General features: G+C 36.3%; 1 protein-coding gene across 1 annotated transcript; it reads right to left on the bottom strand.

The window, feature by feature from the left end:
• Positions 1-11,566: 11,566 nt before the first annotated feature.
• Positions 11,567-20,549, bottom strand: LOC143631827 (uncharacterized). The gene is made up of 7 exons (XM_077100454.1): positions 20,410-20,549; positions 13,699-13,748; positions 13,521-13,598; positions 13,332-13,444; positions 13,185-13,250; positions 11,923-12,024; positions 11,567-11,842 (listed from the first exon to the last, which is right to left on the bottom strand). The coding sequence occupies exons 1-7, from the start codon at positions 20,547-20,549 to the stop codon at positions 11,567-11,569; spliced, it is 825 nt and encodes a 274-aa protein (XP_076956569.1).
• Between the last annotated feature and the right edge of the window lie 1,109 nt (positions 20,550-21,658).

The raw sequence follows: 21,658 nt of genomic DNA, 5'->3' as shown, positions 1-21,658 counted from the left end.
TTAAATATATAACATTTTAGTTTAGGCTCGCGAGCCTAGGGCTAGCGATTGGTGTTTTAACGGGTTTAACAAATTAGAAACGACTCATTTAACAGATTTATATGCCATGACTATATATATGATAGTTTTAAATTTCATGTACCAATAAGAGAAATGATATAGTCTAGCTTACTACTTTCAGTTATTTAAAAATAAAAAAAATTACATGTCGTACTTTTTTTAATTAACATGTCTTAAACAGGTGCCAGTCCTCCTCAAGCCTACCCAATTCGAAGCTTGGGCTCGAACTCGTTTATTCAATATGTTCGTTCTCGCGCTCATTTAAGCTCAGCTCGATTTATGATTTTAGCAAATCGCACTTAAGTAACTCATGAACGACTTGACTCGTTTATACCTTTACTAGAACATTTGTTGAATATAAAAATCTAAACAAATGTCATAATTTTTTAGTAAAAGATTTAACAAGTAAATGAAAGTAAAAGAAGGTAAAAGGGTGAGTAGAATGAAGAGTTATAATAATATCTGGTGGTTATTTGTTAGTGACGAAAAGTAAAGTATGTGGTCCGTACATGGGTGCCACGCGTGTGGAAGCGTGTCCACTGTAAGATCCATGTACCCGAGTTTAGTAAAGCCAATGATAGTAAAACCTTTACCCCTTTTGCTGATGTCACCATGACTGAATGAAGAGAAAGCTTGTTAACCTCTCTAAATCAAACCAACCCCACATGTATTTAGCATTTTCATTTTTGTCAAATATTTTTCTAATTTATTATTTTAAAAGGGAGAACGGACGTTCTCAATTAATTCCAACGAAAATCCACTCGTTGTCGACAAATAATTATAGAAACATTCTCTCTCATCTTCTTTCAACGGGTATAAACGCCCTCAACGGTTTCTTTCATGGGGTACCCCCAGTGTAGCCGCTCGAGTTACTCTATTTATGAGACGATACCCTTGAACATCTCGTCCCCCCTTAAAAGGCCAATATTTTATAAAACACTAAAACCAGCAATAAGTTGGGGGGGGGGGGGGGGGCACCGAGTTACATGGACAAAATCGATCAAGACATGAACAAGAATATATGAACACAATCCCCAATGCTCATTAGATTTGCAAATTTATTAAGATTCTTAATATTCCAACTTACCAACAATCTTTCACTGATGAGTTCTTGTCTATAACCGCTTTCACAGAGGGATTACTGAAAAAATAGTCATCAGTGATGTTTAGTAGTGAGATGATATCAAGTATTATGTTCAAGTTTTAAGAAATTTGAACTTGTTATAAAGATAAAAATGTTATATAATGGTTGTTGAGTATTTGATATTTTGAAGTCGATTTTAAATTGTTTTAAGATTAAGTTTTAAGTAACGAGCATCCAAACAAATAACTTTTAACGGTGTAAGACTATAAAATAGCATATTGTTACCATGGTATACTAGTGTACTCGATTGACAGAGATTATACATATGACATAGTTTTATATAAGATATGAGACTCTTGTTGGCAAAAAACCATTCAATTTACTCCACTCTGTCTCCCTTTTCTATGGAATCAAGTTATCTAGTATAATTTTCAACTCGTAATGAATCCTAGACCAAACAACCCATGCTAGTGTACTCGGTTAACAAGAATTATGTATTTGTCACAATTTTATATAAGATATGAGACCCTTGTCAGCAAAATCCGTCCAATTTTCTTCACTATGTCTCGCTTTTCTAAGAAATCAAGTAACATAATTTGCTAGTCTGTTTTTTAGATCGTGATCAATCCTAGACCAAACAACCTACATTGATTTTAAGTGTGAATTTCTTGTTTTGAAAAAGAAGATGGAGTGAAAAAAGTTATCATGGGGAATGGGTGAAAAGTGAAAACCCTCCAAATTTTCTCTTCTTTATCAGAGTATCAAGTTGATGATACTACGAGTTATCCAAAACAAAGGTGAAATTTAATTTAGGTTTGACTTATGTCACATCAGTTTCTAATTGACTAAAATTATTTTATGAATGAATCCTTAAATGTTAGATATTCTTTGCCAACCTCCTCTAATCTTCCTGCAAAAAGTAAATGCTATATTCATGTCTAATTTGAACACTTTATGTGGGTAGTGTGTGTAGTGTGACTTTTTTTTTAATTAGGATACTTGTTACGTTACCGTATGACTTTAAATGTTAAAATCAAGCGTCATGTTACTGTTTTGTAGGCAGTGGAAATTTAACTAACATGTTCATTTAACACCGCATTATGAATTAAAGCAATCTATCACGTTAAAGTCTCGCCATTTTTATATTAAGGCATTTGGGCCCCATCATCTCATCGTTAAAACCCCGTTACCATGTTACCTTTTCCTTGTTTACCACACCACGTCACTTTTGTCGCCCATGTTGAAGCCAAGCCCCGTAGCCTTATGTTTACATCATCATAAAGAAATAATTCGCACTAGTTTGTAATTACCAATTTGAGAAGGTAAAAAGAAGGTAAATTTCTAGAGATTGACACAATCACACAATGATATACCTTTAATATTTGTCTTTGGTGTATAGAAAAAGTGAAATAATTTAGTAGTGTATGAATACAAAAAATGTATATGGTAAAACAATAGGAGAAATGGTGAAAAGGGGGGATGGTGTATGGGGTGATGTGAAGACTTGACAAGAGCAAAAGGAAGTTAATTTGGTAGAAAGGTGGTGTGTTATGGAGAAGAGAAAACCAGGGCCATTTGCCCATTTTTAGTACTCTTCATTCCAATTGATTATTGGGACAATGATGGAGCACTGCCTCAAGCCCTACCCATTTTTTACTTCTGGTACTCATGGTTTACATTCTCCTGTCACTCTTTCATTAAAAGTTTTAAATACAAAATAAATCAATATAATATATATTTTTAAAACGATTTATCATAAAAATCAACGGGAAACTTAGACCAAGTATTATGGACGTTAAAAACAACGGCTTGGCTTTATAGCCATTAATTGTAACGGCTATAATCATTAAAATTATCACCCGTTTCATCAGCAAGAACAAGCCGCAATGCTTATCTGCCAGAGTGCCAGGGCCATCCGTAGGGATGGATGTGGTGTGGCTGAGCGACGACATCAGGGTCGGTGAGGTTGTCCCGAGTGGCCTTAAACCGTCCGTAGTGGCCACAAGTTGTGGCATTTTGAGCTGAAAACGCCCGGGGGGGGGCTTTTTGGCTAGGCATTTTGGCAATGGCGTTTTCTACAAAACGCGTTAAATGGCATAAGTTTTGATATTTTTTTGGCCGTTAATGCCCGTTTATTAATAATATATATATTTTAATTTTTTTAAACACAATTCTAACAATACATTCCTATAAGTACTTAAAAGGAAGAAATTTGACAACGACATTGATGTTTTAACAAACAAGCTATCCAAAGACCACCCGAAAATCCAATCTTTAAATCACTTCGGCAAAATAAATTTTTTGAAAAATACAACATTTAGTCTTATTATTATTATTGTAATTTTTATTTTTAAAAAAATATTGTATTTTTTATTTTTATTGTAGTTTTTTTTAATTTAATATTTAATTATTTAATAAATAAACCCAAAAAAATATAAAAGTGATTGGGCGCCACATGATACAAAATGCCCAAGGGTTGGGCATTTTGACTACACTATTTTTTTCTAAAAAGCCAAAACTCTGACTAGCCGTCATATGACGCAAAATATCAAAAGGTGGGGTATTTTGACTATACATGGTCTTAGCATCATGCTAAAGCGACTTTATTTTTTTCGAGCTGCTTGTTGTTAAATAAAAGTTTTGTATAAACATGAAATGGATTGATTTATATTTTTGGGAAGTTAATTAATTGATTGATTATAAAAAAATATAGAATATAAATAAAGGGTATGCATACACGTAATGCATAGCGTGTATGGCAGTTGGTCTGAGTGAGTTGCCTGCCGCCAAAGACAAAGGGGGTAGAAATAAAAATAAAAAAGAAAGAATTTATCGAAGGAAGCACAGGATACGGTAAATATGGCTTGCGTCACACTCTCGCCAGCCCCCTAATCTATCACTCTCAGGCCTACTCTGACCACACACACACACTCACTCTCTCTCTCTCTATTATATTATACTTTAAAACATGCATTCTTATTTCAATAATTATGAAAATATAAAAACTTTTTGTAACTTGTAACTGCGTATAAATATAATATTTTATTATTACTTGTGCATTACTTTATTTGAGTATATATTGGTAGACTATCCTCTATGATGGGGGCTTCGAAGCTTTTTCACAGTGTCAGGGGCATCAAAGCCCCAACCAATAATTCTCTACTATGGTTTAATGTCCCAAGAACGCCCATTTTATATATATGCATATGTATGTATGAGTTTGTGTGAAAGATGGAGAGAGAGAGAGAGAGAGAGGGACCAGGGACGAAGGATATAAAGCATCGGGGTGGGCCCGACCCCCTGTTTTTTCGCGAAACAGTGTAAATTTAGTTGTGTTTCGCCTAATTTTTTTTACACGTAGTGTAATTTTATCTGTTTTCGGTCAAAAGTTTGAGCATCCCCCCTCGTTTATGATTTTTATAATACATTTTGAGCCCCCCTTCCCCCCCCCCCCCCCCCCGACATTCGTGTCCAAGCTTCACCACTGGAGAGGACCCACAAGAATTACCAACGGCGCCCGATGTTTTGACGATCCTTCATCACCGCGCCCTTGGCGGTGTTCAGCGCCCTCGGCGTCATAAAACATGCCTCCACCGTTCCCCATAGCATTGGGTCTTAAGACTCACCGTTGTGTGCGGCTTATAGAGAGGAGCTTTAAAGTCCTATTTTTTACGTGATGATGACGTGAATGATGGTAAAACCCCACCATAACACACGTTTAGATCAAGAATAGATATAGGGAATAATAAACTTATAAAAGTTGTTCCTTGTATAAATCAATTAACCAACAAAATAGTAATTGACATCGCTTGGATTAAACAAATCTAGTTTAAAAATAACATGATCGTAAGACTTCGAATTTGTTTTAAACCTTTTACATTAGTTGAACCTACACATATATGTCACAACATTGCAAGTATATCTTAAGCATAAAGTGTACATTATTGTAATTTTGTTTATTCGTTATAAAAAATAATTGGAAACTCAAATACCAAAACGTAGTAACACATTCTTTTGTTTATCCTTCAAGGTAAACTAGACGTCGTAAATACCTTGCAAACCTATTAAACCTGAGAAACCACCAACCCTTCATAACTTTGGTTATTAGGTCTAGAAAGGTGATAAAACGAAATCGTAAGAATTCAAACTTATTATTATTATTATTATTATTATTATGATAAATAATAAGCAGTCAAATTAACTTAAACTTGAAAAAAATATTAAATAAAGTCAAAGTTTGACGAGCTCCGCCTCAAGTCGTCATCCAGGGCGTGAGGGAGTGTGCAGAGAGCCTTAAGGTGGAGCGTATCATGAGTGTAGCCAGTAGGAGCTACATTTGTTGTATTTTTTTTAAATTATAAAACAATATATGACCCAAAACGTTATCTCAGCCAACATCAGATTTCACTTTTTACCCCTTTACAACACATATGTTGACGAGTATGAAAGACGGTTACTTTTTTTTAACGACCCATAATATTAAAGAAAATAAGAGAGAATTTGCAAGCTGCGTACGAGAATGGAAAAGAACTAAAAGGAGTTAACAAAACAAACTGCAAATGAAAGTTAATAAAACTAAATTTGCATCAATCCTTCCAATCAAGATTCTGCCTATAGCTTCAATTCTTCACCTTTAAGAAGGAAGTGGTTTTTATGCCGTTCCTCAACATTTCCACTGATACCAACTTATTCTTAAATATCTTATTATTTTGTGTTTTCCAAATTAACCAACAAGTTACAAATAAAATTGCTTGAGTCATCGGTCATCACCTCACTCACCACCCTCTCATTGTGTTGGCATGAAAGATTACCTATGTGGCGTGTTTTGTTTTGTTTTCTCACATTTCAAATTTACCACAATAGATGCCTTTTATCTCTTTCTTACACGTAATCCCACGTCACGTCCAGTTAAAATAAAGGGCTGGCACTAGTTAAAAAAACTGAATATGATTTACACGTCAATCTTATTTTATACATAACACAAAAAGTATTGTCTGTTATATCACGTGTTCTTAATAGTTTACTTTTATTCATAAAGGTAACCTTATCATTGACTAATAACTGCCCTTTAACTAACACATTGCTTTGACGACATGATCATATATATATATATATGCCCAACAAACTTCAAACTTGTTGCTTGTGACACAGCATGCTCTAAATCATTCGTCTCTACCAGCTTTTAATTTAATTTTATTTTTTATAATAATAGTACATATAATAACACAACAAACATGTTACCGTATTGCACGTACATATAGCACCTGTTTCTATCATTTTAATTACTTCTCACCTGACTTTTTTCCCTATCGGGCTATCCCTATATTTTTATATTAATGGTGCCAAATATTGTGACCCATCAGGAAAAGAAAATTGTTGATTCAAAGTCTCAAAATGAAAATTGTTATGATATTAATAATGTAGGTGTCAAATATAATTGTTGTATAGTAAGGACGTGCTTGTGCAATTATTAACATTTTGTATTTAAGGAACGATCAAGGAGAATACAAGATATAGATGATTACGTGCAGAATGATAATAATTGCATAAGCACCCTCTATATACAACAATTATATTTGGACCCCTACGTTATAAAATCGTAACAATAAAGTATTTGTATAAGGGAGCGTTACCAAAATTAATTAACTAGTAGTTATAAACGTAATAGCTATATCATTAATCGGAGGAGGTCCACACTCCACAGACCTCCACATCATCTATGCCCGATGAAAGTTTGATTGTTCATTGATTAAAGACAGATAAAATTTTATAATATATTTTATATTATATAAACTTTTTTTTTGAACGACTATTTATTATAAACAAGGTTTAAGACCAAACCTACAAACAGAAAAAACAATGGGACACAAATTGGTGATTCAATCTAGCACCTAGCCATAACATGACATCCTCCTTTATTAATTCTCTCCCGAATTTTTAGAAACTTAAAAGTAATAATCGTGAAAAATTGTATTTCTTACAATGAAAATAATTTAATCTTCCCGTGAAATCACGCTTAGGAATTGTGAGAGTGGGGGTCATAACTAGGAGTGATGTAGATGGTATTTCATATATGCATGTGAATGTAAACACAAGTATCGATTGGCATGATATGGCATGCACTTGTAGTAATCAGCCTATTGCCATGCATGACAATTTTCCATGCAGTTTACATATATTCACTATTTGTTTCTCTACAAAATGCTTCTTGTTTTATTATTGGCCACTTATTATAATATAATATAACTATGTTAAAAACACAGAGTAAAATCATGAAGTCGAATCTAATAGTATAAGAGCATTCACATCCCATTTCATATATTTTCTCTATAATTTAGCTAAAAAACATCATTTCATAATTTTATCTATTATTTTTTAAAATTCTTCCATATTCTATTCCCTATTCATATCCATAAATTAATTATTTATTATTTTTTCTCTTTTGTCTTATTATATAGTAAATGGTGATTGGTAGATATGTGATATATTATATGGTGTGAATAAAAAATGAGTCCCTATATTTAGGAATTTACTTTAGTTGCCATATAACTCATCCATATAATAGAGAATGGATTGGAGATGTGATTTTGATGGTTTTCTTAAAATTTACCCTAAATAATATGAGTTTGACAACTTTAAAGAATGGATTGAGAATGCTCTAAGGGTGGTGAGAGTCATCCCACATTCTATATCACTTTTTCATCCCTAAACTCTTTGTTATCGTCCCACAACCATCCTAATTTATCTTTCAACCATTTTATTTTATTAATTTAATTATATTAACTAATATAAACTATCTTAAAATTAAAAAAACATAAATATAAAATAAATTAAAGTAACCTTAAAATAACAATATGTAAAAGTAAAATCACAACTAAAAAATATTAAGGGTATTTTTGGCAAAACTAGTTGGTAGCTGTAGCTAGAAACTCCTGGCTGGTGGCTGGAAGCTGTAGCTGGTAGCTGTATCTTTTATAAATATTTAGGTGTTTGGCAGAGTAGCTGGAGCTTTTAATAAAACTAGTTGCGCGGTGCACAGTTCTAATCCCAAACCTATTCTGACTTGACCATTTTCGACTCAAAACTGTACCAACACGTACTGAACTAAATTAGCCCTTTTTGCATCAACTCGTTCCGACCCTAAGTTGGTTTTACACATGACATGGGCTTGCCTGACTCGACTGTTGTTTATCGTAACAATTAATCACATAATATGCTAATTTTTTAAAGGTAAAGATGTATAACAATATGATACTCAAATTAAAGAGAATAAAATGCGCGTTTTATGATGCAATTTGTTTAAATAAATATTATCGTGTGAAAAAGTTATGGTCTTTTAAAAAGTCATAGGGGTAGTTTGTTTTAAATAAGGGTTAATTATGAAATTATTATATAAATTAACAAAAAGTGATGAAAATTCAAGTACCAAAATTGTAAAATTTGAAATGCCAAAAGCTTGTAGCATTTTCTAAACGCTACTTTTAGCTTAAAGTTTTTTCTCATAATCTAAAAGCTTCAAGCTACTCTAACCAAACAAGACTTTTCAATAAATATGAGCTTTTTTTATAAAAGCTTGTAGCTTAAAGCTCCTAGAAACTCCTAAAAGCTCATTTCCAAACATACCCTAAATATATAACTTTAAAATGCTAAATTAACAAAACATAAATTTAATCTTGGACTTCGGATACGCCGGATTGGAGTCGTGATCATGAGCGGGAGTAGGAGTCAGTGCCACCCCGATAATCTCCCTCAGTCCCTCATAAATCGCAGATGATTTTTTTAAAACATCCCATGCGTTGAGGTTTAATTAAAACCCCTTGTGAGTGACAAACCTTTGGTAGTCACGACGCGGTTGTGCATACGCATCTTCTTCGGACGTCTCGACATATGTCCGTAGGTAGAATTGGTGGAATTGACTAATCTATTTTTTTAGATCCCGCCACTTTGAGTTGATTTGGTGGGCTTACGATCGCAAGGACCTCCAAATTGAATATACATCTCTTCGACCGCATGCCAAAATTGGGCTTCCCTTTTGACATTGTTGACAACGTACATCAAAGTGTTCGACAAAGCAATCTCGTCGTCGTAGCTCCAAGTCGACGGTCCAACTCTTGGAGACATTTTTGGGGGTTGTGAGATTTGAGAAAAAAAATTAATATGAATGAAAGGGGTATGAGATGATGAGTGATTTATAAAATGTTTCGAAGGGTTAAATATTTTTAGGGTAAATTAATTTGTATATTTTTTAAATTCGACCGTTTTTCAAACGGTAATATTACCGTTGGGCACACACCGAGATGACAAGGAGAGCGGCAAGGACTCCCTGTATCAGGGTGATTTTCATCTGTACCAGAAGGGACGGGGTGGTGTTCCCTCGGTTCACACGCGGTACCACTTGTCCCCCTCCCCCCACCACCACACACTATTAATTGTTGTGATAAATAATGTTTACAGATAACCCTATTTACAAACCTAGCAATCCTTAATTAATCAATAACATTCCTTATTAAGTATAGCTTGTAAGTATAATAGATAACCCCCTGCACTTACGCAAGATTAGTCTAATTAACCAGCATTTGCGTTTGATCGAATAACAAAACTGATAGAAATATGAACATTCCTTATTAAGTATAGCTTGTAAAGTATAATAGATAACCCCCTGCACTTACGCAAGATTAGTCTAATTAACCAGCATTTGCGTTTGATCGAATAACAAAACTGATAGAAATATGACCTAATATTATTATTATTGCACGGAATCGGTTTCAAACAAAACATAACATTTGGATTCCTAAATTTGGATGTGAAATTGAAGGTACCCAAAAGGCTAGAAGAGTGTTTGTCTTTTAGAGATCTGAATGAAAAGGTCCACACACTACTACACGTACACAGGACAGGACTCTCTTCCCCTCCATATCTTCAATTCACAGATATATACATTGCAGAAGACAAATCAATATCTCACTGTCATTTTTGGACCTCTGTACATTCGTTTTTTATGGGGACACTTTGCTAAATAATGACAACTCACACATGTATAATTCACATGTATGCATAGCTACTATAAAATACAGTATTATAACATATGTTATATTACATGAAATACATTCTAGGTTACAAATGAGGCCTTTCTATAGGACCACTCCCTATAATTGGTTGGTTCAGTCCTTAAAACAGTTAAAAATCACCTTAAATAGCTAGATCAGTGAGTTTAAATTTTAAAAGGAGATTATAAGTTGACCTTGTGAACCAAGATGCATGGAAATTATTACTCGAGGCCCACTCGCTAAAATCTGAATCGAGAGGAATTTAAATGAGCCGGAAACAAGCTAGAGTTTCACATAACAAAGCTCACAAGTCTCGTCATTATGTTGTTTATACATATTTAATTTAATTTATCTAATAATTAATGGGATATAAAAATTAGGGATTCCCAAATTGTTCATTTGAGACACATTTTGTCCATTTGACTAGTCACCTCCCAATAATGTCCACTAAAAATTAGGCGATCAACCTGGTTTCTAATCATCACCCGACTAGATTAATTTAATTAAACTAGTAAATGTCATAAAAATGTAGCTAATAACTTGTATGTTTAAGCACTTGAATCAATTTCTTATATTATGTGATTTTCTTTATTTATGTCTGTATAATAGTTTATTTATGCCTGTATAATATTGACTTACAACAATCCCGAAGTCGATGCTCAGGGATCAAGAGGCATATATGCGAGAATGTGGAAGGAACCGAGGCATTGGAGGCGAGGGATTTGGAGGCATGGGATCATGTGATGATGCAAGTGGAGTGGGAGGCGACACAACAAGAGTTTTAAGTGTTGCTCCGAATGACACTAGAAGAATTGTTTCACAAACAACCTTGAACGCCACCATCCCATGATGATCTCGCTATACATATGGATTATGCCCTTTAAATTAGTTATAACATAATTTGTAAATAATATATAAAATAAGGTAACTTTTTTACTTGCAAAAGTACTTTTTATGATTTAGAACATGTACTATTTACATATTTATGACAAAAGATGCCAAATTTCTGTTGGCAAACATACAATGATCTAAGTTTTGAATCACCTTACATATTTGTTTGTGATAAATTTCATTAAAAATACTGAAATCACATAACCCAAATTTTCACCTTTTAAAACTTAAAGCTCAAATATGTGAACGGGATCAAACCATCGGTATCGTACGAGTACATAATAACTAAAGTTCAACTACCGATTTTTTCAGTCTGATACTGGTATCATCAAAAATACTGAAACCACATAACCCAAATTTTCACCTTTTAAAACTTAAAGCTCAAATATGTGAACAGATCAAACCATCTGTATCGTACGAATACACAATAAATAACGTTCAACTATTGCTTTTGTTATTTCTAAAAGGTAATATAGGTTGGGGTTCACCCATGGGGACTATCATCGTCACTACTTGTTGACTCGCCAAACAAATTAGAACGAGAAGATTTGATTGCAGAGGTATGCAATCTTCGTTCGGTTAACGATAACTCGTTTACAAAACTATCATCAGAATCATAATCATCATTTCCATGAACTAGTAGTTTTGAATGAGAAACATTGGTTCCAGATAAGTTTCTTAACGGTGTTAATTTTCCAAATGCGTCTCGTGGTGTCCTTAATGGTAAATCTTCTTGGATTATTTGAATCTCACCACATGGCTGGAAAAAAGTAGAAAAAGTATTAATTAATTATTACGTAATTAATTAATTAGATATACTTTGTGTTATTGATAACATACTGCTCCTTCAAGCTCCATCCATCGGCGTTTTAAACGAAACCGTTGTTGACCACGAGTAACTACGTTTATTGAACCGTCCTCCAACCGGCGATATTGTCGAATCTGAATTCATCAAAAAGAAAATTCATTTTGATATTTTAATCATGTTACATAAAACCGTAAAAGTTACAAGACCAATTCTCGAAAAAGTTGATGTAAGGTAATTTCATTAACTGGTCAATATGATGGCGTGTGAGGTGACTTTTGATCGTACTGACTTACTTTTCTAACGTGGCGCCTAGGCTTGTAAAAGAACCAAGCATTTAGCGAACCATTAGGAGGAAATTCGTTATTTAATAAACGAATGAATATAATTTTTTTTTTGTTCATTTAGTTATAAGAGTGATCATGAATGTGTCTTGTTTGTTCGTTTATGTTTCTTTGTTTCTTTATGTTCATTTAGGTTCGTTCATATACTCAGTAAAATATTGAGGTGACTTTTGATCGTACTGACTTACTTTTCTAACGTGGCGCCTAGGCTTGTAAAAGAACCAAGCATTTAGCGAACCATTAGGAGGAAATTCGTTATTTAATAAACGAATGAATATAATTTTTTTTTTGTTCATTTAGTTATAAGAGTGATCATGAATGTGTCTTGTTTGTTCGTTTATGTTTCTTTGTTTCTTTATGTTCATTTAGGTTCGTTCATATACTCAGTAAAATATTGAGGTGACTTTTGATCGTACTGACTTACTTTTCTAACGTGGCGCCTAGGCTTGTAAAAGAACCAAGCATTTAGCGAACCATTAGGAGGAAATTCGTTATTTAATAAACGAATGAATATAATTTTTTTTTTGTTCATTTAGTTATAAGAGTGATCATGAATGTGTCTTGTTTGTTCGTTTATGTTTCTTTGTTTCTTTATGTTCATTTAGGTTCGTTCATATACTCAGTAAAATATTTTAGACTCACAACAATCTAGACTAGTTTTAAAATTTTTAACTGGTGTTCGCTCGTTTAAGTTTGTTCGTCTATTTTAAGTTATCTTCTTTCATTTAAGGTCGTAAACTGTTCATTTATACTATTAACAAACGAACATAAATGAACACGAACACACTCATTTTCTTAACGAACAAACATGGACAAGAAAACCTCATTCGTTTAACTGTTCATGTCTAATCGTTTGTTTGGTTAAAGATAAACGAACGAACACGAACATGCCCTGTTCATGTTACTTTTCAATGCAAATTAGTCAACTATTAAAGCATGAATTATGACAACACCTCAGCCGTTGTTCCCGTTGTTGCAAATTTAATTCTCCCAGTGTCACCATCTCTATAAACACGAACCTTGAAAAATAATAATAATCAATAAAGAAACAGAACTTTTAACAGTTCAAAAAATGTTTAATATAAAAAATTTTAACATACCACTCCTATGGTAGAAGGAGCCTCAACTTGTGTCAATGCTCTGTCTACAGCGGCTATAAAACTAGGTTGAATTAGTCTTAGTGGAAGAGTTGCTTCGGGAAACAAAACGACACCTGAATTTTAAATAACAAAAATAATCCATAAGTTGAAAATAAACCAGAAGCACATTAACATGAAAAAGATGTTTACCTTCAAGATAAAATAATGGTACGTGCAATATGACACCACCATCCAAGAAAGCAAGCCTGTTATGAGTATCCTCAACCTCTGATATATTGGAAATTTTTATGCAATTAATTTTATAATCAATTAGGCTTCTTTAATATAATGAGGAAGAATGAAAAGCACTGATATATGAGATGCTTACCACCAAGATAAGAATGCATGGAAGCCAAAGATGTATTAAATGTAAAACCGCTAGATGCAGAGAAGCTCCACCAAATGCATGCTCACTGAAACAGATAAAGTAATATTAAACTGCTACAAATTATCGTTCACATGATATTTACTATGTCATGAAGCAGCCAAAGGTGTTAAATTTGAATAGATTTGAAAAGAAAAGTAAAGAAAATATTTGTAGAACATTAAAAGATCATATGAAAGCTTCTAAATGACACACATTACATTATCCAAGTTTAGCAATAGTGAGATTCAGAAAAAGTTGGAATTGTTTTTCAATAGAATCTATACAAAACAGAGAGCCAGAATATTGGGAAGAAATATTGATATATAACTAAAAGCCTAAAAAATGATCACCAACATTGGCTCGTTATTCTACATATTTTGAGATGAAGAGTATTTAAGTAGTGCATATCATACTTTTGAGGATAGCATAATACCACTTTAAACCATATTACTTTATTCGTATCTCGTCTTCAAAATTCAAATAACTCATTATTTTCAGTAATTTTACAAGTCTACTGTCTACATGCTACTAAAGCTTAATAACTACATAATAGAGAAGTTTCATATGCCAGAAAGAAATTTCAATCCTTAATCAACAAAAATAATCGTAGCCTTTAACATTTGAACACATAAATCAGACAGCTTATCCCTTTTCATTTTACTGCCAGTCATACACTAACGATTATAAAAGAGTTCCTTCAAATACAACATCTATCAACTACTTGACAAATTAACCAAATATAGACTATATTACACTTATTTAAGCTAAATGAGGTGAAACTCGTGTACGTATCTGATGTAGTATGCAATCACGAAGGTTCAAATAAACACAAGAACAAGCTGGGTAAATTCTTATTCAGAAAAATACGTAACAAAAACTGTCTTTAAAAACAGAAAACATAGGTATTTAAAGCCTAAACCTAGCCAAGACTTTAGGCAATAAACATGGAAAAGGAAACTGAATCAAACACAAATTCTTAAACAATTTATAACAAAAAATACTAGAAAAAAACACTCCAGCTTGTCATCCAAGAAGTCGACCAAATTGGCTCAACTTGGGCCTTCGATGGGGCCCATCAGCGGGTCAGAACAGCAGGTAATTGGGCCAAGGCCTGGGTCAACCCTGACGCCATCATCCTCCCCCTCTTCAGAAGGACTCGTCCTCGAGTCAAAGGGGTCATCCAGCTCCGGGACAAATGGTAACAGATCAGCGACATTGAAAGTGGCAGACACATTATAATGACCAGGCAAATCAATCTTATATGCGTTGTCATTAATACGTTCCAAAACCTTAAAAGGTCCATCAGCACGGGGTTGTAGTTTGCTCGCTTTTCCACCCGGAAAACGGTCCTTGCTAAGGTGTACCCACACAAGATCACCTGGTTGAAATACTAATTTCTTCCTCTTGACATTAGCTCTCCTTTGATACACGATATTGTTATTGGCAATCTTGTCGCGAACCTGTTCATGCATAAGCTTAATTTGGGCAGCCCGATCCACACCTTCTGCACTATAGTGAGTAACCGCAGGAAGAGGAGCAAGATCCAATGGTGTAAATGGGTTGCGACCGTACACAATCATAAAAGGACTCATACCCTTAGAACGATGTGAAGAGCGGTTATAAGCAAACTCTGCCTGAGGCAAAACAAGGTCCCACTGTTTGGGATTAGCACCGACCAAACTACGCAATAAGTTCCCCAGGCTCCTATTCGTAACCTCGGTTTGACCATCACTCTGGGGGTGGTGCTCCTATTCGTAACCTCGGTTTGACCATCACTCTGGGGGTGGTGAGCACTACTAAAATTAAGACGGGAACCCAATTTCCTCCATAAAGTCCGCCAAAAATGCCCGACAAACTTGACATCCCGATCCGATGTCAATGTCTTAGGAATCCCATAAAAGCGTACAATTTCCTCGAAATACAAACGGACGATGTGACTTGCATCATAAGTTTTGGCACATGGAACAAAATGGGTCATCTTAGAGAAACGATCGACCACTACCATAACAGAATCTTTCTTGCGTTGTGTTAGTGGGAGACCTACAACAAAGTCAAGGCTGACATCTTCCCATGGACCATCGGGAACTGGTAGTGGTGTGTAAAGACCCGCATTCGTGTGATGAGTTTTTGCAATATGGCACGTGCGACACCTATCAACAATGTGAGCAACATCAACACTCATCTTTGGCCAAACAAATCGTTCTTTAACCAACTTGAGAGTTTTATCTCGTCCAAAGTGACTTGCTAATGCGCCTTGGTGACCTTCAAGAATAATGGCATCACGTAACGCACACTTAGGAACACACAATCGCACTCCTTTAAACAAGAACCCATCCTGTAGAGAATAACCATCCGTTGGTGCGACTCGACAAGCCCCCCATATCGTTGCAAGTCGGGATCATCGGGATACAAAGTACAAAAGTTATCGAACCACTCCACTCGCACTTGAAGTGAGGTAAGAAGAGCCTGCCGCCTACTCAAGGCATCAACAACAGTATTGGTAGCCCCGGATTTGTGCCGAATGACGAAGGAGTATTCTTGTAAAAACTCAACCCATTTAGCATGACGGGGGTTGAGCTTAAGTTGCCCTTGAATAAACCGACGGGCTTGGTGATCGGAGAAGAGAATAAATTCCGTGTGGAGCAAGTAGTGACGCCAATATTCCAAACTGCGTATGATGGCGTAAAACTCTTTGTCATATGTACTAAATTTCTGCTTGGCCTCACTAAGCTTTTAACTGAAAAAGGCTATGGGACGGCCCTCCTGACTAAGGACGCCACCGATGCTAGAGCCTGATGCATCGCATTCCACCTGAAAAGTTTTCTGAAAATTAGGAAGTGCTAGAACAGGAGCTTGAGTAACACATCGCTTGAGTTCCTCGAAAGCTTTTGAGGTTGCGGGATTCCAACGAAAGGAATTTCCTTTTAAGCAATCAGTAATAGGACCCACAATCGAACTGAAATTTCGGATGAATCGGCGGTAGAAGGACGCCAACCCATGGAAACTCCGAACCTCATGTAGTGTGGATGGTGTGGGCCAAGTCAGGATTGCTTCGATCTTAGATTCATCCATCCAAATGCCATTACCTGAAACAAGATAACCCAAAAACAAAACTTCGGGTGACAAGAAACAACATTTCTCACGGTTAGCATAAAGTTTCTGCTCTCGTAGGATAAAAAAAACTGCCGGAGATGGTGTAGGTGTTGTTGCAGATTGGTACTAAAGACCAAGATGTCATCAAAGTAGACGACTACGCATCGACCAATCAACGGTTTAAAGATATGATTCATAAGGCGCATGAACGTGCTTGGGGCGTTTGAGAGACCAAAAGGCATCACCATCCACTCATACAATCCATCCCGCGTTTTGAAAGCGGTCTTCCATTCATCCCCGGGTCGTAGCCGTATCCGATGATATCCTCTGCGCAGGTCAATTTTTGAGAACACCGCGGACCCATGTAATTGATCGAGGAGGTCGTCAAAACGTGGTATGGGGAATCTGTACTTAATGGTTATTTTATTGACCGCTCGGCTATCAACACACATCCGGTACGTTCCATTGGCCTTGGGGACCAGAAGGGCCGGGACTGCACAAGGGCTCATACTCTCACGGATTAGCCCTTTATCAAGAAGTTCACTAACCTGCCGATGTAACTCTTCGTATTCTTTTGGGTTCATACGGTAGGCAGGCTTGTTAGGAATGACCGAACCAGGTACAAGGTCGATACAGTGCTGGATTTCCCGGACCAGCGGTAAACCCGCAGGAATTTCTGCTGGAAACACATCAAGGAATTCGTTAAGTAGGGGTTGTAACTCAGCTGGCGACGTAGGGGCTGTTGGGTTTGTTTCAGCTATCACTACAGCAAACATAATCGGTGAGTCCGTGTGCCGAGTAAAGTCCAAGAATGCAGACTTAGTAAGAACAGGTGCCTCGGTTTCGGTTGCGTGGGTGTCAAGGGGGGCTAAAGTCACGTTCACGCCATCTTTTTTGAACGAATAAGTATTTTGAAACCCGTCATGTTGGGTCCGTCGATCATATTGCCAGGGCCGTCCCAACAAGATATGGCATGCATCCATGGGGATTACTTCGCACCACACCTCGTCAGAATACCGGCTTCCGATGCTAAATTGGACTAAGCACCTCTGTGTTACCTTTACTACATTACCCTTTTTGATCCATGTAAGTTGATAGGGATCGGGATGGGGTTCGGGTTTTAAGCCAAGTTTTTCGACCATGGTTGTGGAGACCATATTTTCGCAGCTACCACCATCAATAATAATTGTGCAGATTTTACCTTTCGCCGTGCATTGAGTGCGGAAGATGTTATTGCGAAGCCAAAGGGTATCGTCAACGGTCCGGTTTGGTGCCGTGTTGAGTAGCCGTTGAACCACTAGGAACTCACCCTTATCCGGGTAAACAACTTCAGCCTGTTCATCTTTTGTTTGATCATCTTCGGTGTCGTAAACAGGAGGGAATTCTTCAGTGAGCATAACTAGTTGGGTGTTAGCGCAGTCTCGAGCAAAATGCCCGAGTCCCCCACATTTGAAACATGTAGGTGCCCGAGAAGCCCCGGAAGGGGCAACGGATGAACCCTCGGTCTTGGGAGCGGTAAACCGTGACGTCGGGTTGTTCGAGGCAGCCCGGGATGCCTCGGGTTTAAACGGGGTTCGGGATGCTTTAGGTCTAACGGAGGTAGTCCGGGCAAGTGGGAGTTTGTTTTTGGCCTTAAGTTGTTTTTCCACCTTTAAGGCTAACTGACAGACATCATCATTCATCAAAAGTCCAATAGGGTTGTAATTGAACTACATCAGCGATTTCGGGTCGTAGGACTCCAAAGAAACGGGCAATGACTTGTTCTTCTTCCTCTTCGGCGCCACAACGCATTCTCAACCTGTCAAACTCAGCAATTATGTCGTCAACGGTTGATGACCGTTGGGAGAGACGATGATAATCCAAGAAGGCTTCTTGGCGATAGTTAGGAGGTAAAAAATTTTCACGTAATAGTTTCCGCATCTTTTCCCAAGTAGTAACCTTAGACCGCCCTTCTTGAGCCCCTTTTTTTTCACGTGCTCCCACCACAACGAAGCATACTTACGTAGTTTAATAGCCACAATTTTAACTTTGTACCTGTCAGGAATATCGCGGAGGTCAAAAATTCTTTCAACCGTATGAAGCCAGTCCAGAAACTCGTCAGGTTGGATTTTACCATCAAACTCGGGAATCTCGATCTTGATTCCTAAGTTTCGAAGAGGGTCTGGTTGGTCTCGGGGTTCGTGTCGCCCGAATGGGTTCTCCCCATCCTGCGCGAAAGGGTTGTGAGGTCCGTACCCGCCATCCCAGATGTTCGGGTCGGTCTCGGTTTCTTCATCAAAACAAGGCTCGTTCTGCAACTCGAAATCCCGGATCCGCTGTTGTAGACGTGCAATCTCGTCGTCACATGGGTCGCATCGAAAGTCTTCGTTGCCTCGGTCGGCGAATCTACGAGCCTGTCGATGAGCGCGTCTTCCACGTCCGTCCATGGTTGATCTCCGTGCTCTAATACCAACTGATGCAGTATGCAATCACGAAGGTTCAAATAAACACAAGAACAAGCTGGGTAAATTCTTATTCAGAAAAAATACGTAACAAAAACTGTCTTTAAAAACAGAAAACAAAGGTATTTAAAGCCTAAACCTAGCCTAGACTTTAGGCAATAAACATGGAAAAGGAAACTGAATCAAACACAAATTCTTAAACAATTTATAATAAAAAATACTAGAAAAAAACACTCCAGCTTGTTATCCAAGTTGTCGACCAAATTGGCTCAACTTGGGCCTTCGATGGGGCACATCAGCGGGTCAGAACAGCAGGTAATTGGGCCAAGGCCTGGGTCAACCCTGACGCCATCAGTATCTGCATCCTCTTTATTTTTCCATCTTTACTTCAATATTTAGGGTTTAAAACCTGATACATGTTAGTAAAATTCTTGTATTCATACATCATATCTACACATTTTAGCTAGTTAGCAAGGGCTGTAAATACACAGAACGTTAGGCAAACTATTCCTGAATGTTCGACGAGATGTTCGGTTAATAAATGAACAAACATAAACAAGAAATTTTGTTCGATTAACTAAATGAACAAACACAAACAGAGAACATGCTCGTTCAACTGTGTTGGTTTACGTCCGTTTTATGTTTTTTGACACTAACCATTCTTGGTTAGCCAAATCAAACAAAACATTGTTTCTGTTCATTTGTGTACATGAACCATTCACGAACAAGTTCATTTCCTTAATGAACGAACACGGACAAGTGATTCCGTTAAGTTAGATGTTCACGAACCGTTCGCTCGTCCAATAAAACCTTAACGAACAAACACGAACAAGTCTTTGTACGATTCGGTTCAGTTTGTCTACAACCTTAACGCCTGAAGAACTCGTCCGGTGTAATAATACTTGTTCGAATTAGAGTAATCCTTCCACAAACCAACAACAGTAATATTTTTATCACAAATAACCCTACATCAAACCGTACCAGACCTCAACACATTATCGGACTCAATTCGAAACCCTAAGCCCTAATTCCAAACAAATTACACAACAAAAGGAACATAAAACCAATTCAATTGTATAATAAACTAAAAACGGCATAATAATAATAATAATAATAGTAATAATAATAATAATAATACTCGATTTGTTCGTCATCGGAGGATTGGTGACCGTGTTCGACTTCTTCGATCTCCAATTCTTCGTCATCGAGCTGACGAATTTGCTCGATTTGATACAGTTCTCGCTCTAGAAGCCTCTGCCTACGATCTTCTTCTTCCATTGATTTGATTTGATTTGATTTGCTGTTTGTTTGTTGTTTGTGTTGTTTAGCGTCACAAAGTGTATGTATGAATATGTATATGGATTTATGATACCCGCCAAATTTTTATAAATGCATATTGTTCCCCAAATGTGTGTGTGTGATGAAGTTTTTGGTATGTTGATAGATTTGAGCCCTTGTTTTGCCACGTGTACTGGTGTTTACAAGATTTACTTTCTTTTATCCACTGGTCTCTCTCGAATTCTATGAATTATGATATCAATTATTATGATTAAAGGTAGGTGTTTTATATGATATACGTTTGATTTATGTTTTCATTATTTAGTTTTGACAACATCATATAATGATAGGAGGTCGTTAGACGAGTATGTGTGGATTTTTAAACTGAACGAGTTTTATCTCATCACACTTTCGTGTTTTCGGACGAGTGTTTACGGACGTTGCCCTTAGGTGAGGGTGTATCTCGGATCGGAATGCGAGCATATCTTGATGTAGTGAAGTTAGCAAGTAATTCATTTGAAGGATTCGTTTGGCCGTTCAAAAAGAAGGTAGTGGTTTTCTATTGCACGAGCGATGTCGCCCCATTGTTCCACCTCAATTTTTACATATATGTTTTGTTTTATTTTTTGTTTTAATTCCGATACCATAACGTACGTAACCGAAACTAACCAAATTCGTGTCAATTTACCGCATTAACGCTTGGGTTTTACCAACATCCATAGACCTGCCCGGCGCAACACGCCGGGGGAAACACTAGTTATATTATAAAGATTATTAATTCCATTTTAACAAGTGTACACACACCTTTAATACTCAACTCACCTTGAAACCATAAAAGTATAAAAGAACAAGAAAAAATCCGTAGGTAATGGATCAGTTTCAATCGGATATGATGAATATGAAAAAGGTGAAAATGGATAAAAATAGAAACATAAATAATATATGGGCCGGAGATAGACCCATCACCCACGAACAGAAATTGAGTAACCAACCACACGATTAGGTCTTTTTTTCGGGCCCAAGCTACATTTATTTAAAACATTTTGATAAAACTAAATTAATAAAATAGGTTTTTGTTAAATACATTTATGAAGCCAAGCTATTTCACT

Source organism: Bidens hawaiensis, unplaced genomic scaffold, assembly GCF_021521415.1.
Source record: "Bidens hawaiensis isolate Kalapana, Puna unplaced genomic scaffold, B.hawaiensis_p1.1 tig00006258_1, whole genome shotgun sequence".
NCBI lineage: Eukaryota > Viridiplantae > Streptophyta > Magnoliopsida > Asterales > Asteraceae > Bidens > Bidens hawaiensis.
This window is presented reverse-complemented; position numbering and strand designations above follow the sequence as displayed.

Bases quoted from the DNA above. Each gene is read 5' to 3' on its own strand.
- LOC143631827 (XM_077100454.1), bottom strand. From the start codon at position 20,549: ATGGAAGAAGAAGATCGTAGGCAGAGGCTTCTAGAGCGAGAACTGTAT. The intron at 13,251-13,331 runs GTATGTTAAAAT...TTATTTTTCAAG, and splicing joins CTCCTTCTACCATAGGAGTG to GTTCGTGTTTATAGAGATGG. The intron at 11,843-11,922 runs GTATGTTATCAA...ACTTTTTTCCAG, and splicing joins GGATGGAGCTTGAAGGAGCA to CCATGTGGTGAGATTCAAAT.